Source organism: Meleagris gallopavo, chromosome 7 (genome assembly GCF_905368555.1).
Source record: "Meleagris gallopavo chromosome 7, MGAL_WU_HG_1.1, whole genome shotgun sequence".
Classification (NCBI taxonomy): domain Eukaryota; kingdom Metazoa; phylum Chordata; class Aves; order Galliformes; family Phasianidae; genus Meleagris; species Meleagris gallopavo.
In genome coordinates, this window is record NC_139410.1 from 23,016,981 (window position 1) to 23,030,869 (window position 13,889).

A 13,889-nucleotide genomic window follows, 5' to 3' on the forward strand; every position below is an offset into this window, starting at 1 on the left:
CTAAACACTGCTCTATTTGTAAGGATTTCTTGACTCGATAAAGGAAGTAAGAATTTTATCAAGAATTACTAAACTACTCTGGTGTGCTATGAGGTGCTGCTCAGTTTTGAAATGTTCTCTCCAAATGGCCATTAACAGTGGGTATGGCTCAGAATGATTTAAGACTAAATGTCTGAAGGTATTCTGGTTCAAATCCCATTCAAATCAGAAACATGGAGAACCAGGTAGTTTAGTGCTCTAAGCACTTCAGTATCAAGAAGTTCCAAATACACAGAGTCTCCAAATTCTCTGGGTCACTCTATGTTTGACTATCATCACTGATTTTTTTCCCCATAATATCTAATTCAGAATTCTGTTTGTTGTGTCTGACCCAATCGCTGTGCTCTTCAAAAGAGTCTGGCTTTATCCTTTCTGTGAAGTAGAGACACAGAAAACTTCAAAGTGATTTTTTTTATATTCAATTATTTGGCTTGCAAATATAGAATAATATAATAATATAATAATAATAATAATTGAATCATTTTCACCAAACCTGTCATTGCATTTGGCCTATGAAGCAAGAGTAGCAATGCTTTCCAATATACACAAAGGTATCCACTAAGATAAAAACACAGGCAAGCAGCAAAGATAAGCGCCTATGAAAAGTAAAAATAAATACTATCTTAAAAAAATTATGTATGTATCTCTCTAGATAACTACACATTTCTAGAGAAAATCTGGCAATAAAATACCCTTTTTGTCATAACTAGTACATTTTCATTGCATATCTGTCATACACAATTCCTTTATGCACATGAAGCATCCACTGCAAAACAGTCTTGTTAGACATTTTACTCATGTGATCTATATGCCATGGTAAAAGTGAGTCACCTCAAGCAAGACAGAAAATTTACTGAAATCTACACATGCAATTATTGACTCGCTCAACCTTATTCTTCCAGAAATGCCTAGGAGTAAAGATATTGACAAATATAAGTATAAAAACTGGGAGTTCAATGCAGTTTGTCTTTGAATAGTTTTTCTAATGCCCACAAACTGTACAGCCATCATTGCAGACTTACCTCTTCACAGACAATCAGTAAAAGTTTAAAAAAGCTTATTTCAACTACAGGACTTCAAACACCATATTCTCAGACCAGAGTCCTGCAGGATGCAATGAAATCTGGCAAACAACTTTCACAGAAAACTTACAAAGTAAAAAAAAAAGAAGATATATAATGTACACACATACTATTTTTTTTTTATTTTTATTTTTTTTAACCACCTCCCATTAGGCTTTCCTACCATATACAGAATTGCATGCAAGTTCTATACTCCAAATTGGACATTATCTACTCCCTGGAAACACAGACATGAATGGAAATCCATAAACAGTTGCCCATGATGTAATGGTGGTTGTGTGGCTATTTGTGGCTACTTCTCTGGCATAAGAAGATGGCAACCAGCCACTGTATTTGAGTTTTCTCTGCAGCCACAGCACTAAAGAAGCTCACTGTATAGCCTTGGGAATAAAGATTAGATTCTACTTAGGGTAACTAATCTATTTTATTTGCATTCATTGACAAAAATGTCAGAAGCTGTTATGAGAAGACTGCTCTTTGTGATGACTGTGCACTTGTAACCTGTTCAAAACGAGACCTGCATAAACTGACATCTCTGCAGCAATGAATGCAAACAAGAAAGTTAATGTGTCTGGAGAGGAAACATAATATTAGTTATAAGAACAATAAACAATCTGCAAGTTGGCACCCTCACACACAACTGATCACGTGAACTGTAAGTACAACCCTACTGTAATAAACTGCACAGACGTCAATTAAAAATGAAGTCAATTACTATTCCAGGGTTTGAGCTGCCGGTCTCAGAAAACCTACCCCTAACACTCTTGCCAATCTGAAACACTTAGATTTTTTTTAATAAAATGTATTTACATATTAGCAAGTCAGTTCTTCTTAGGAGCAAATACATCATCAGCTCTGTCTCACAGCAGACTTAGGAACTTAGTATGCAGACAGACACTGCAGGTGCTCAAGGCCCTGGGAAACCTGATCAGGTAGGTGGCATCCCTGCCCAAGGCAGGGGGTTGGAACTGGTTGGTTTTCGAAGTCTCTTCCCACCCAAGCCATCCTATGATTTTGTGATTCTAAGCTGCACACAAGCTTCTGCAAACAGCAAAAATCCCAGTCACCAAATCCCAAAAAGGCCACTGCTAGATGCATTAATACTTTCATCTTTGTTGATTAATATACCATCAGGATTTGGTACAGTTCACTATTATTATTTACTTTATCCCTCTTGCCATACTTTAGTTTAGATAACTCTTCTACTTTACTAAGAGACTTGCTGTGGACTGGAAAGGATGTGTGTAGTAACTCACAGCTTAATCATAAACTGTCACTCTTTAACAGCTCTTCCTATTGCTACAACAACCCTAACCCGCCTCCAAGCAAACAGCTGAAGGAGGAGGGAATTGCTGCCTTTTTTCCAAGTGAGAATGTAGGTTCTGTTCAGTTTGGAATTTTGCACTTCATCTTTTTATATCAGAAAGGAGAAAGATGGGATACAACCTAGTAGTTCTCTTGTCTGCATTCTGACACATAAGATGTTACTAATTTTTTTCAATAAACTACTAGAATGCCACAGATTATCCTTTCCTGCAAAGACATTTTACATGTTCTAGCAGGGGCAAAAAAAAGTTCTTAAATGCGATATAAAACTATTTTTAAGAAAAACCCTTACAATTACTGAATAGTTTAAACCTGCCTGCAATGTTTTATATATTGAACTACCTACAAGGCTCTAAAGTAAAAAAATAATGACTATGCAAAAGGGAAAAATAATATGCAGAGCATGTTTTGATTTAGAATGGCTTCTCTCATTCCTTTACATGGGTGACTGCACTACACTGTCTAGCTACACCTTATAATTACAGAGCAGATCATACATAAAAGCATATTGTTCAAAGTTTCAGAAGCCATCCTGGCATGTACTGCAGTTATCTCTAAAACAGCTAGCAAGTGAATGTATTTAAGCACTCTTCACTTAGATGATATTCAAGGGTAAACACTATACTTACTTCTGCTTTAAAGCCTTCCTACATGATAGAACTAATTACCGTAACAAAGTAGTCAATCGTTCCACAGTTTCAGCATTCTAGTACCTTGTACAATGTTTTTTACTGAATCTTAATATATCTGAGACTTGAGAACACAATTCAACATGTTTTCAATAAAGAGAACTTGTTCTGTATCTAATACAAATTCCACATAAGTAACTGGCTAGCTGTCCTATAGTTCTAGGAATTCTGAAGAGAGAGAAATAGCCATGTAGGCTTCAATAGACTATCAGAAACCAATACACTACCTAACATACTTCTAAAATCATGCCCAAAAGCTTAAATCTAGCTGAAATAGCCAGCATTTCTCATGAAAAAGACTTGAAAATGTTCCTTTGGGGAAAAAAACAAAAACAAAACCCAAACTACATTAGTGGCTACCGGGTAGGTGAAACTTATCTTGCCACAACCTTCAAATCACCATTCAAGAGGATGTTTGCTGTGTGTTGTGAGATGCTTTGTTCATCTTGTGCAATCTTTTTAAGATGCCTTTACATTACATATACAATAACTACTTGGCATTTTAAGATTTAGAGCATACCAAACCATTGAGACAGTAGCTGACCTGTGCTTTGTGTTTTCTTCCTTGCATCTCCATCAAAATCTTGTCTTTTTTTTGTGCTGAGTGATAAATTCAGCACACTCAGAACACGCTCACACCTTTTGAGGTGCTTGCTGGTTATTACAATCTAACTTTACTAAATTTACCCGTGCTTTCTTTTGCTCACAACAAGCAGTAAGAAATTATCTTTCCTTATAAATTTTCAGATTTCAGGCATTCAATTCTTATTTATTCATAAAACAAAGTAAGTATGCAACAGAAGACAGGTTTCTCATACAGAGCCCATCCAACAAGCCTCTACTTCAAGCTAGAAAGATCACATACAGCTGGACAAGAAGCTGATAAACAGCTTGAAGACAATAACCAGTGCCAAGAGATCTTCTGTTAGAAAATGCAGAAGCTGTTACTCATACCTCAGTGTCACTGTCTAGTGCCATCTTACACAAACCAGGGTGTCTGAGTCAAGCCACACCCATCTCTGCTTTATGACACTGGAAACTAGGCAGTGTACTTCTACAAAGCATCTCACAACACACAGGAAACTCGTGTTTAGGAATAGATCACATTCACTGAGCCCTGAAGATGCTGGTAAATATAATTAAGATGAGTAAAGGTCACTTACCATCTTTGAAGTCAGCATTTTTCTGCCTCACCAGAATTTGGAAGTCTTCTGCTGGGTTAACACTGCCAACCTACAAAAGATACAAAAATGACAGAATTGTCTGCCAAAATCCGTCTCTCTTCTTGGGAGGCAACATAAATCTTTACATTTCTATTTATTTTAATATGGAAACAGAGCTGGTACACTTCTTCACACGTAGATGCTGAAAACTTGAATTTTATAGTGTGTTAATGTAGAGCAATCCTAGCAAAAGTTAGTCATGGCAAGCGCAAGATGAATTTACACTTACTACACTGCATTCTTATAAGCCAACTATATTCTCTGGGGTTTAAAGGTCAGAAGCATAGCAGTTCAAGCTATCTGCTAGCTCAGCTTTGAGACCTTCTGCAGCACAGACCTCTCACAAGTCTTGACAGACACTTAATGAGGAATGGGAGCTCCCAAGCATGAGGATACAGAATCACCGACTTGCCAAAGCCAATAGGAAGCTCAAAATTAAAAGCTCATACTCAGTTCATCCACTCCTTCCGGAGCAGTCTGACATCTTAAAGGTGAAGCTCTACATTTGCGTACAAGAGCAGAAACCTTACAGTGGAAATAAAACCAGGTCAGATATCAAAGTTTCCTGAAAAGTGGATCCAATAACCTTAGAATGAAAATTCACAGTGTTTACTGTTTCCTTTCAGAAACCAAAACTTTCCTAATTGTATTTCAAATGTTTATGTTTTGCTGTCAATGTAACTCTTTCAGTAAACTCACTAGCTCTTCCAGTGTTTCTTTTAAAGCAGGCAGTGCCATTTTTCAGCTAATAGCAGAAACTGATTATTAAGAGTACAGAATATTGGGCACAGCTCCACACCTTTCTTAAAATTCAATCATTCCTTACACAAATGAACTTAAGAGGGCAGCACATTTGAAAACATGTGAAGTTATCTTCATTAATATTAAATCACTCTATGAAATAAAAATCTAATAAAGTTATGATATAGTCTTGAATAGCCATTTACATGACACTTGAAATTTAGGTAGAAACCTAGCTTAACATTAAGATGAAGAGAAATGTATTATTTTAGTATCCCAGTCAACGAAGAGAGCAATCTCTAAAATCAAGCAAGACCTCTGATTAAGTACACAGAAGTAACTTTTACATGGCAGAATATATGAAAGAAGAATAAAACTCCACTACTGAACCCCAGCTCTGTGATACTGCTTTCTTCAGATCCACGGACTTGCTTTGTATAGTTCTAAGCTTTGGGGAAGAATTTTGCCCCAAAATATCCAAGGTTGATGGAAATCCATGATAATATTGATCTTAAGGCAGAGAAAATTTGCTTTACAATATTTAGCAGAGTCTACAAACAGAACCTACAAGCAGAAAAATTTCAGTCATGTCTATTTCAGCTAGAATTCCACACTTTAAATCAGAAATTCTGTATGCTAACTACAATACACTTAGAAAAATTGATGTTCCCTTTTGATAAAAAGAGTTCTAAAACTTTACTTACAGAGGTGACATTGCCTTCAGCAAGTTTCATGATGCTAAAGCTATCTTCCTCATCTTCAGTTTTTCTTCTCTTAGCATTGGGTCCATCTTCACTGCAGCAAATGAAGAGGACAAAAATGAACAAACACTAAATCAAAGTAAACCTTCCTGCCTGCTGGGCTTCCTTCACTAAATGAACAAAAATTACACTGAAGACTGGAGAAAATCTTCATTAGACAACTGTTCCCAAATTAACAGTAAACAACACTTCATTTTTCACTGCCTTCACAAAGAAGACAGTAGAAACAGAAATCATTCATGTTATTCATGCACCTCTTCTGCACATTTCAGAATACAGGCTTTCTCCAGTTATTTTATTTGGAACCTATATATTGAGTTAACTTTGCTATTTACTGCATACTGTAAGTCAATAAATCACATATTACATTATATGAGGTATTCTCACCAGCTGCCTTTTAAGTTTTCTTTGCAAATTCATGTTTAACATTTAAGTAGGAAATCCATTTAGTCTTTAAAAATTACCTGAAAGTTCCTGTTTTGGAATGATAGCTACTACATATCTTGTTTACACAGTGACTTTTGAGTCCAATAACCCACACTCAGAGAATCACAGAATGGTCTGGGTTGGAATGGACCTTTAAGATGATCTGGTTCCAAACCCTCTGCTTACAAGCAGGGATACCTCCCTCTAGACCAGGTTGCTCAAAGCTCCATCCAGCCTGGCCTTGAGTGCTTCCAGTGAGGAGGCATCCACAACCTCACTGGGCAACCTGTTCCAGTGTCTCACAACAGCCTCACAGTAAAAAATTTCTTCCTAATATTTAGTGTAAATCTACCCTCTTCCAGTTTAAAACCATTTCCATTTGCCCTGTCACTACCTGCCCTTATGAAATGTTCCTTCATTCTCCATCAGCACACAAAGGGCTCTACATAACTGCACTTAGAACAGTCTAAAACATGCTAGACAAACCCCAACTAAGTAAGAATTCTCCTAGGACAGTCTTAAGCTACACCTAAAAATGCTTTCAAAAGATTAGGGTATTTTTAAAGTATTATTTGTGGTTTCAGGCTATTAACTTTCTACCTTTGCCCTCACAGGTAGCATACCAAGGTGCATCCAAATCAGGAATTTAAATGCCAAACTCACAGGATTTTAGATTATGTCTTGGCAACAGAATGAATGCTGAAAATCATAAAGAGAAAAGAAATCAGACACTGTGTCTTGTGCTCTTTAACGTGATGGGCTACTGATACAGAGGAATCAATTTCAGTGTAAGAATGACTGAAAGCTACTCAATGATCTAAACTGCAGTATATGCCTTTAAGGAATCCCAAAACTAAAAGTTGTTCTGAAAAATTCCAATATGGCAACGAAAAAAAGAAATTGAAAATTTGGGACAAAAAACAGGCCCCATTTTGCATTCGTCAAGGTTACAACTGACTTTAAAATCTGCATTGCATGCTGCTGAAGTACCCAGTTAGTAGAAAGAACTCATACTGCCTTCCTTCCTTTCTGTGACACAGTCCTCCCTACATTGCAATCAATGTCCGTCCCACTTTGTTTCTGTGGTCTTCTCTGTTCTTTTACTTAATTTTGTCACTACTGAAATGAAAATCCATCTCCTCAGCAACTCCTGTCATCCATCATAACCTTACTTATCACTCCAGGTGAAGTGATGACTTTGGATATGCTTCAGCACAAGGACAGCAGGACATCCTGCTTCGTTCCCAGCTCTGCTCTTTCTGACTGACCTTGAACAACTTGCTTTATTGTTTTGGACAGCCAATATCCTCTCCATAAAATAGAGAAACTGGTCCTTATTTAACATTAGAGAGTTCAGAACTTCCACGTGAACACAAGTTCTTGTATGCACTGAGATGGTCTCACCTCAAAAACTGCTTTGTGATCCCTTGCAGTGTCTTGAAATACTTTTCCCCCTGCAATATTTTTACAGATTCAAAATGCTTTGGGGTTGGATATAGGAGGAGAACATAAATGATTATATGTAAGTGTCAAAGTTTTAATCTACAGCCATCATTAAGCAAAACAGTACAGCAGAAACTAATGAATCCAAACCCATTTATACTAACCAAGGATCTGACATTTAAAACCTGTTACTGCTAATGCACTGATTAGCAGTGTTTTTCTTTTAAATGTGAGACATGCAACAACTCTGAGAATAATTAATAAAATGGAAGATGAATTTAAAATATCCGATTCTACATTCAGATAGATGCCTCTCACATAAGGCAAAACTGGGTAAGAGAACAGCCTCTCCAAAGTCAATCTAAGAAGAAAAATACATTTTACATAGAATGTAGGAAGCAAAAGTGAAACACATTAATGCTCATTGATAAAATTTCTATTAAGATATCACGGCTAAATTTATGCTGCTGCAGTCCCACTCACACCTTAAAAGTAAGTAGAGATTCATCCAGTCAATATCATGATAGGTGAAATCAAATGCAAGAGATTGATCAGCACTAATCTTTTTCAGAAAAGAAAGTAACTGTTAAGAGAACTTCTACCCAACTTTTTAAAAACTCTTCAGTGCAAATTGTCTAGATCTGAGAGCTTTAAAAAGTCAAATGTTACTGGTGTTTAACATTTTCCTTATCCACGTTGTAGTGACATTTTTCTTCTCATTAAATGATTTAATTGTGTCTCAGCTATTCCCAGACGCAGATATTTCTATCCTTTTGCTTACCTTATAGATCCTTTTCTTTTTCCTAAATCATTTTAAATGCCCACACCAATTACTAACTCCATTCTTTTTATAGTTGCTTTCATCTCCCTTCTAAATCAAATCAGTTTTTAACCAAAACAGCTTTCCTTCCTGCTTGTCAAATTGAAGCCTTTGGGGCAGTACATTTTTCAGTAACATGCCGCAGCTTTTTGTTCAAATTTCTTCCTAGCTTATTTGAGACTAAGTTTTATGTTGTTTTATTTCTTTGTTTTAAAGCTATTTCTATACTTTTTAAAACACATACATAAGTGTATGTATACTTATAAACATGTGAACAGAACACAATATGTGCATGCAGCAAAGATAAGGTAATGTAATCAGTACGAATTCACAGACGAGACGAGAAAGGCACACACAGCGTGAACAAAAGAAAAAGCAATTTGTCTCCTAGCCTGTATAAAAAGTGTGGTCACTTTCTCAGGAACAGCCTGAGAAAAGTCCAATGTCCTATCTTCCCAATGGTAACAAGCTAGGAGGCTCTACCCAACTAAAAGCAAAGATAGGCATCAACTCAGCTTAGCAGGGCTTCGTAGGGGCTCAGAAACATTGTTCCTTGAGCTGAAAGAACTCAGCTAAAAATGGCAGAAGTGTTGAAAAAGGAACTGAGAACTCTCCAACATCTCAGAGGACCAGCCAGTTATATTATAGGCATTCAGTACATTTAATTTTGAGCAAAATAGACTTGGCTGGGAAAATAGTACCAATGCAGTACCAATTCAGCATTTTTCATACTTCCAGCACAAATAATGTAAACACAGTATATGCACTAACAAGAACCAAGAATTTTTGCTTAAAAACTGCTAAAATGTTCCAGAAAGAGTCCAGAATATTTTAAGACATCCACATTTACTGCACAGCAGATAATAATTAAGCTTTATTTCTTTTGATTTGGTATTCAGAATGAAAACTGTAGAACAGCAAAATAGAGGGTGCTGGTAGGAATACTTAATCTTACAGGTAATTTAAAGTACAGAACTGAACCTTCTGATGCTCCTATTCGAACTATTTGATAAATGTCAGTAGGACAAACTGCTTGATCACCATGCAATCAAGCACTGTAAAGGGCTGCCCAAGAGTTAATGCAGTGTCCATCCTTGGATTTTCAAGACAAGATTGGATGGTTTTGATCTCATAGAAGACCCTGCCTTGAGCAACTGAGAACCAGAAACCTCCTGAGATCTCTCCCAACCTGATGAATTCTGTGATTCTGTGGCAAGTATAGATATGCAGACTGAATCCCAGAATGTCTTGTCCAACAGCAATAAGACCATCACTGCGCTTCGAACACCGCAGACATGCTGTGTTACCACAATGTTCTCCATGCATCAGTATTTTTTCAGTTCATAACCCCTTAAACAAAATGACAGAGCCTGCTACAGTCAGCAAAAATAAATTAACGTGCAAAAAAGTTTTTAAGAAAAAGTTCCAACTCACTCATCTTTAAAGATATCTTGAGCAGTCTTCTCTTCTTTTTTCTTGCCAGCATCTTTTAGAGGAAAAAGTGCCTTTACTTTTTCAAGTGGAGCCTTGCACCTTTCTTTTACCACACAGGGCATCTCCAGCATTTCCAAAAGGTGTTGTTCAATTGGTGGCAATGGCTCATTAGGGTGAAAAGCCTTATGCTGCAAACACTGCAAGAAACAATTTAAGGAAAGAAAGGTTTTGTTCAGGTTACACACTTTTAATGGAATATTTTAATGGAATACACTCGTATAGCATATAACTAACATCAAATGATACATATGCATTATCTTCCATATTAAAGAAAATACCTTCACATTGATGAGAAATATTCTAGTTCACAAGTGGACTGAAAATCATGTGATCAGATGTAAATAATAAAACTAAATGAGAACACTGATGCTGTAATATGTTCTACAAAAAATATTAAGAAAATCCCAGGAAAAAGTCACATGAGAGAAACAGTCAAAAACTAGACAGCAAGACATACAATTCAGTCTTGCATTCAAGTTACTGTCACAGTTTCTTGTCCCTCAAGAAATATTTCCTCTTGGTAAAAAAAACTTCACGTGTATGATGAGTAACTTTCACTTGTTTCAAGAGCAAGTAGCGAGAGAGAAGTTGAAAATGCACAGGTGAGGCACTGAACACAGGTATGTTTTCATAACAGCTTTGAAAAGAGTGATGAAATGAAGAGGCCTTACAGAGGAACATGAAGATGGAACAGATGGCAGGAGCTACAGAGAGGGCTCTTGGGCACCCCTGTGTGTCTAGCTAAATAAAACTAACAGACATACACACAGATATCAATACATGCATAGAAATACACAGGAGAATCTTCTTCCCAAGTACACTGCACTGGGTGTATTAGATGCAAGTGCAAAGATAAGTACCCAGTAAACTAGGACAACAGGAGAGATTTGCTCCCTCACTGACTGTCAAACACGACCTTAATTTAAAAAGCAAAACAAAATTCTATTTATGCCAAAAAGCTGCCATTAAAAGAACATCCAGACCATATGCTGCACATCAATACTGATATGCTTTCATGCTGCCATTAAGATTCCAATCCATATTAGAGCGTACTTTCAAAAAGAAGTAGCGGTACAAGGCTACTGATTTGGAAACACTTGCAATGATTTAAAGCATAATTATTTTGAAAGAGTAAAAATCGTGCTGGAAGCTGCAATAATGGCTCCTGTGAGACAACAACATCAAAAAATAAACAAGAAAACCCAGAGATGATTTGACAATATTAAAACAGCATTAGGGTGAATGTCTTCTACAGTCTTTTGCATCTGAAATCTCTACACACGTAGCCACAAGAGCTGAGCCTGTGGCCACAGCCATCAAGTGCCCTTGCTTTTCAGAGTAGAACATGATTTCTGAAACCTGAGATGGCAGATACTCTCAGAATCAAGGTGTAAAACCAAGATGAAGTTGAATCAATTTAACCTGAAGTTTTTTTTCTTTGAAGACTTGAATTCCAAGGCATAATTAAGTTTCTCATCCTCACAGATGCAAAGAAAATCTTAACGATACGAGAAGAATTTAAATCAAAATGTAGACAATAAGTTCAAGAAGTGCGAATTATTCTGCTTACCCATAAAATGTATTGAATCAGACACCCCAACGTAGTACTTTAAATATCAACCATGTTAGTCATTTATTACTGATCAATTTACCTCTGATCTGTTTTGGAATCACTGCTCAATGAAATAACGAATAGCAAAGTGATTCTGCTCAATATTTGATTAGATAGATAATGAAAAATTAAAGCCCTCTCAGTTTTCAGTTCATTTCTCTTTGCCCAAAACCTTAAGACTGAATTTCTTTTCTGCATCATCATCTTCCCAATACAGTGTTGAGATTCCCAATCCAGTTTTAACTTGTCTGGTCTGGATACCTCTGAGCATTTGTGATGCTGTTGTGGACTTTTCAGCACAGGTGTTAATTCCCCTTTTTCTCCCGGACATGAGACATTTTAGGAATAAAATGTATATCAATGACAATATGGAAATCTATACTTAAATACAAAAGCTTTTATATTGGACTCTTCACCATGCAGATCATTCTAATGTGAATTACAGAGACAGAAAAACAAAAAGATTTTAGAAATTTTTTTTTTTTTTAAGATGTCATATAACTTATGACCTCACCTGATATAACCTTTGAAAATGAGGGTTTGGGATTTTGCTGGGCTTAAACAGGTCCTCAAAAGTTTCTCCATCATCATCTTCATAAACCAAATTCATAGAATCAATCAAGGAGTCAATCGCAGATAACTGATCCACTAAGGCAACAATTAAATACAAAGAAGGATTAAATGAACTTGCAGATGGATGCATTTCTTGAAACAATTTACAGATGAAGATTCTCTTCAGAATGTGAAATTTTGACCAAGTCATTAAATGCTACAGAAGCCTGCACATACAAGAAATGCCCAAAATGAATATGGGCGGCAGACAGTAATAAAAACTCTGCTTTGTTTAAGGACTACAATGTAAAGTCATAAAGCTTACAGAGTTTTGTTTGGTTGACTTTTGTGTTCATTCTTTCCTTTGGAAGACCTCAATTACTGCTGCCTTTCTGCTCCCATTTTTCTTTTTCAAGTTGCAACAGAAGGTTTATAGGACATTTAGAAAATGAGGAGAAAAGTAAATTTGAAAAACTAAGTAATACAAATTTTAAAAGTTAAGATTGCAAATTAACTCAGTTCACAATAGTCGACTATTGCTCTGGTAAGACAGGTTTAAGACCTGTTCTCAAAACTGCTAGTTACAGGAAAGTAAATAGAAACCGTTTCAGAACCCCAGTCATGCTATAAAACCCTGGTGTGCAGATGCCCATTCAATGGATCACACTACAAATTGAAGTGGGAGTGGATTTCAAACTGCATCCATTTATGCTCATTGCTGTGAAAACTCTCAGAACATTGAGTCAAGCTTTGCATGGCTGCATATTGTATAGTTCTTCAAAGATGCCCTCCCTTGAATCTGGACAGAAGTAAATGCTTCAAAAAAATACTGGAACATAGAAAACACATTTCAGATAGTGACCACAAGACCAGCTTGTTTAGAGTGATTGCTCTATTCTAATCCTAGCTAACCAATCATATTGCAGACCCCACACGATTTGGTCATTTAGTCTCACAAACAAGCTCCAAGATCAAGGTTTATGGAGGACTAGCTCTCAAATGTCTGCCACAGAAAAATCCTGTGAGACTAATAATTATAAAATCTGAGCCAGAATTCATTCAACAAGACAGCTTTGAAAGACTGTCCACAAACCCTCAGGTCTGCTCAGGCTGCAACTGAACTGCTGTAATTTAAACACTTGTTTCACATTTCACGGTGGCAACACTAGAACTCATTTCAAAAAGGCTGTTGTAGTGGCTATTTAGTTTCCTATGTCAAAAAATGACAAAGTATACAATTTCCTCAGAAAGCCAAGTATTCTAGCTATTTTTGAATGTCTTAAAAGAAGACTATTAGCATTTGTCCAGTTGCCCAAGAAAGGATTATCTTACCAGTAGGAGAGCATTTCTTATTGTTTTTCAGGGATGAAAACACGTACTGTCTTACATCTTCCATGAATGGTAGTTGCACATAGAAGAGACACTGAGAGAGAAAACATAAGAAAAATCCAAAAAGAAAAAACTGAGCATAAAGTTAAAAAAAAAAAAAATCTGAAGTATCCCAAAGCGATCCATTAGGGCAATAAAAACACAGATATCAGATCTTTTAATTTTACTTATATATGTAAAAATAAATCAGTAAAATGCATATAGAGCAACATCATTTTAAGCAGTAAAAAACAAAGAATTATTTCAGAACACAATGATGGCAACATTTCTTAACTTACTACAAGCTGAATAA

General features: G+C 36.3%; 1 protein-coding gene across 1 annotated transcript in view; it reads right to left on the bottom strand.

Moving 5' to 3' along the window:
- Positions 1-13,889, bottom strand: part of XRCC5 (X-ray repair cross complementing 5) — a 44,649-nt gene that overhangs the window by 12,836 nt on the left and 17,924 nt on the right. Inside the window, exons 12-16 of the mRNA XM_010713599.3 lie at positions 13,541-13,631; positions 12,171-12,304; positions 9,985-10,181; positions 5,805-5,895; positions 4,300-4,369 (exon numbers count right to left, since the gene is read on the bottom strand). Coding sequence (XP_010711901.3) covers positions 4,300-4,369; positions 5,805-5,895; positions 9,985-10,181; positions 12,171-12,304; positions 13,541-13,631 — 583 coding nt within the window. The remainder of the gene's footprint in view (positions 1-4,299; positions 4,370-5,804; positions 5,896-9,984; positions 10,182-12,170; positions 12,305-13,540; positions 13,632-13,889) is intronic.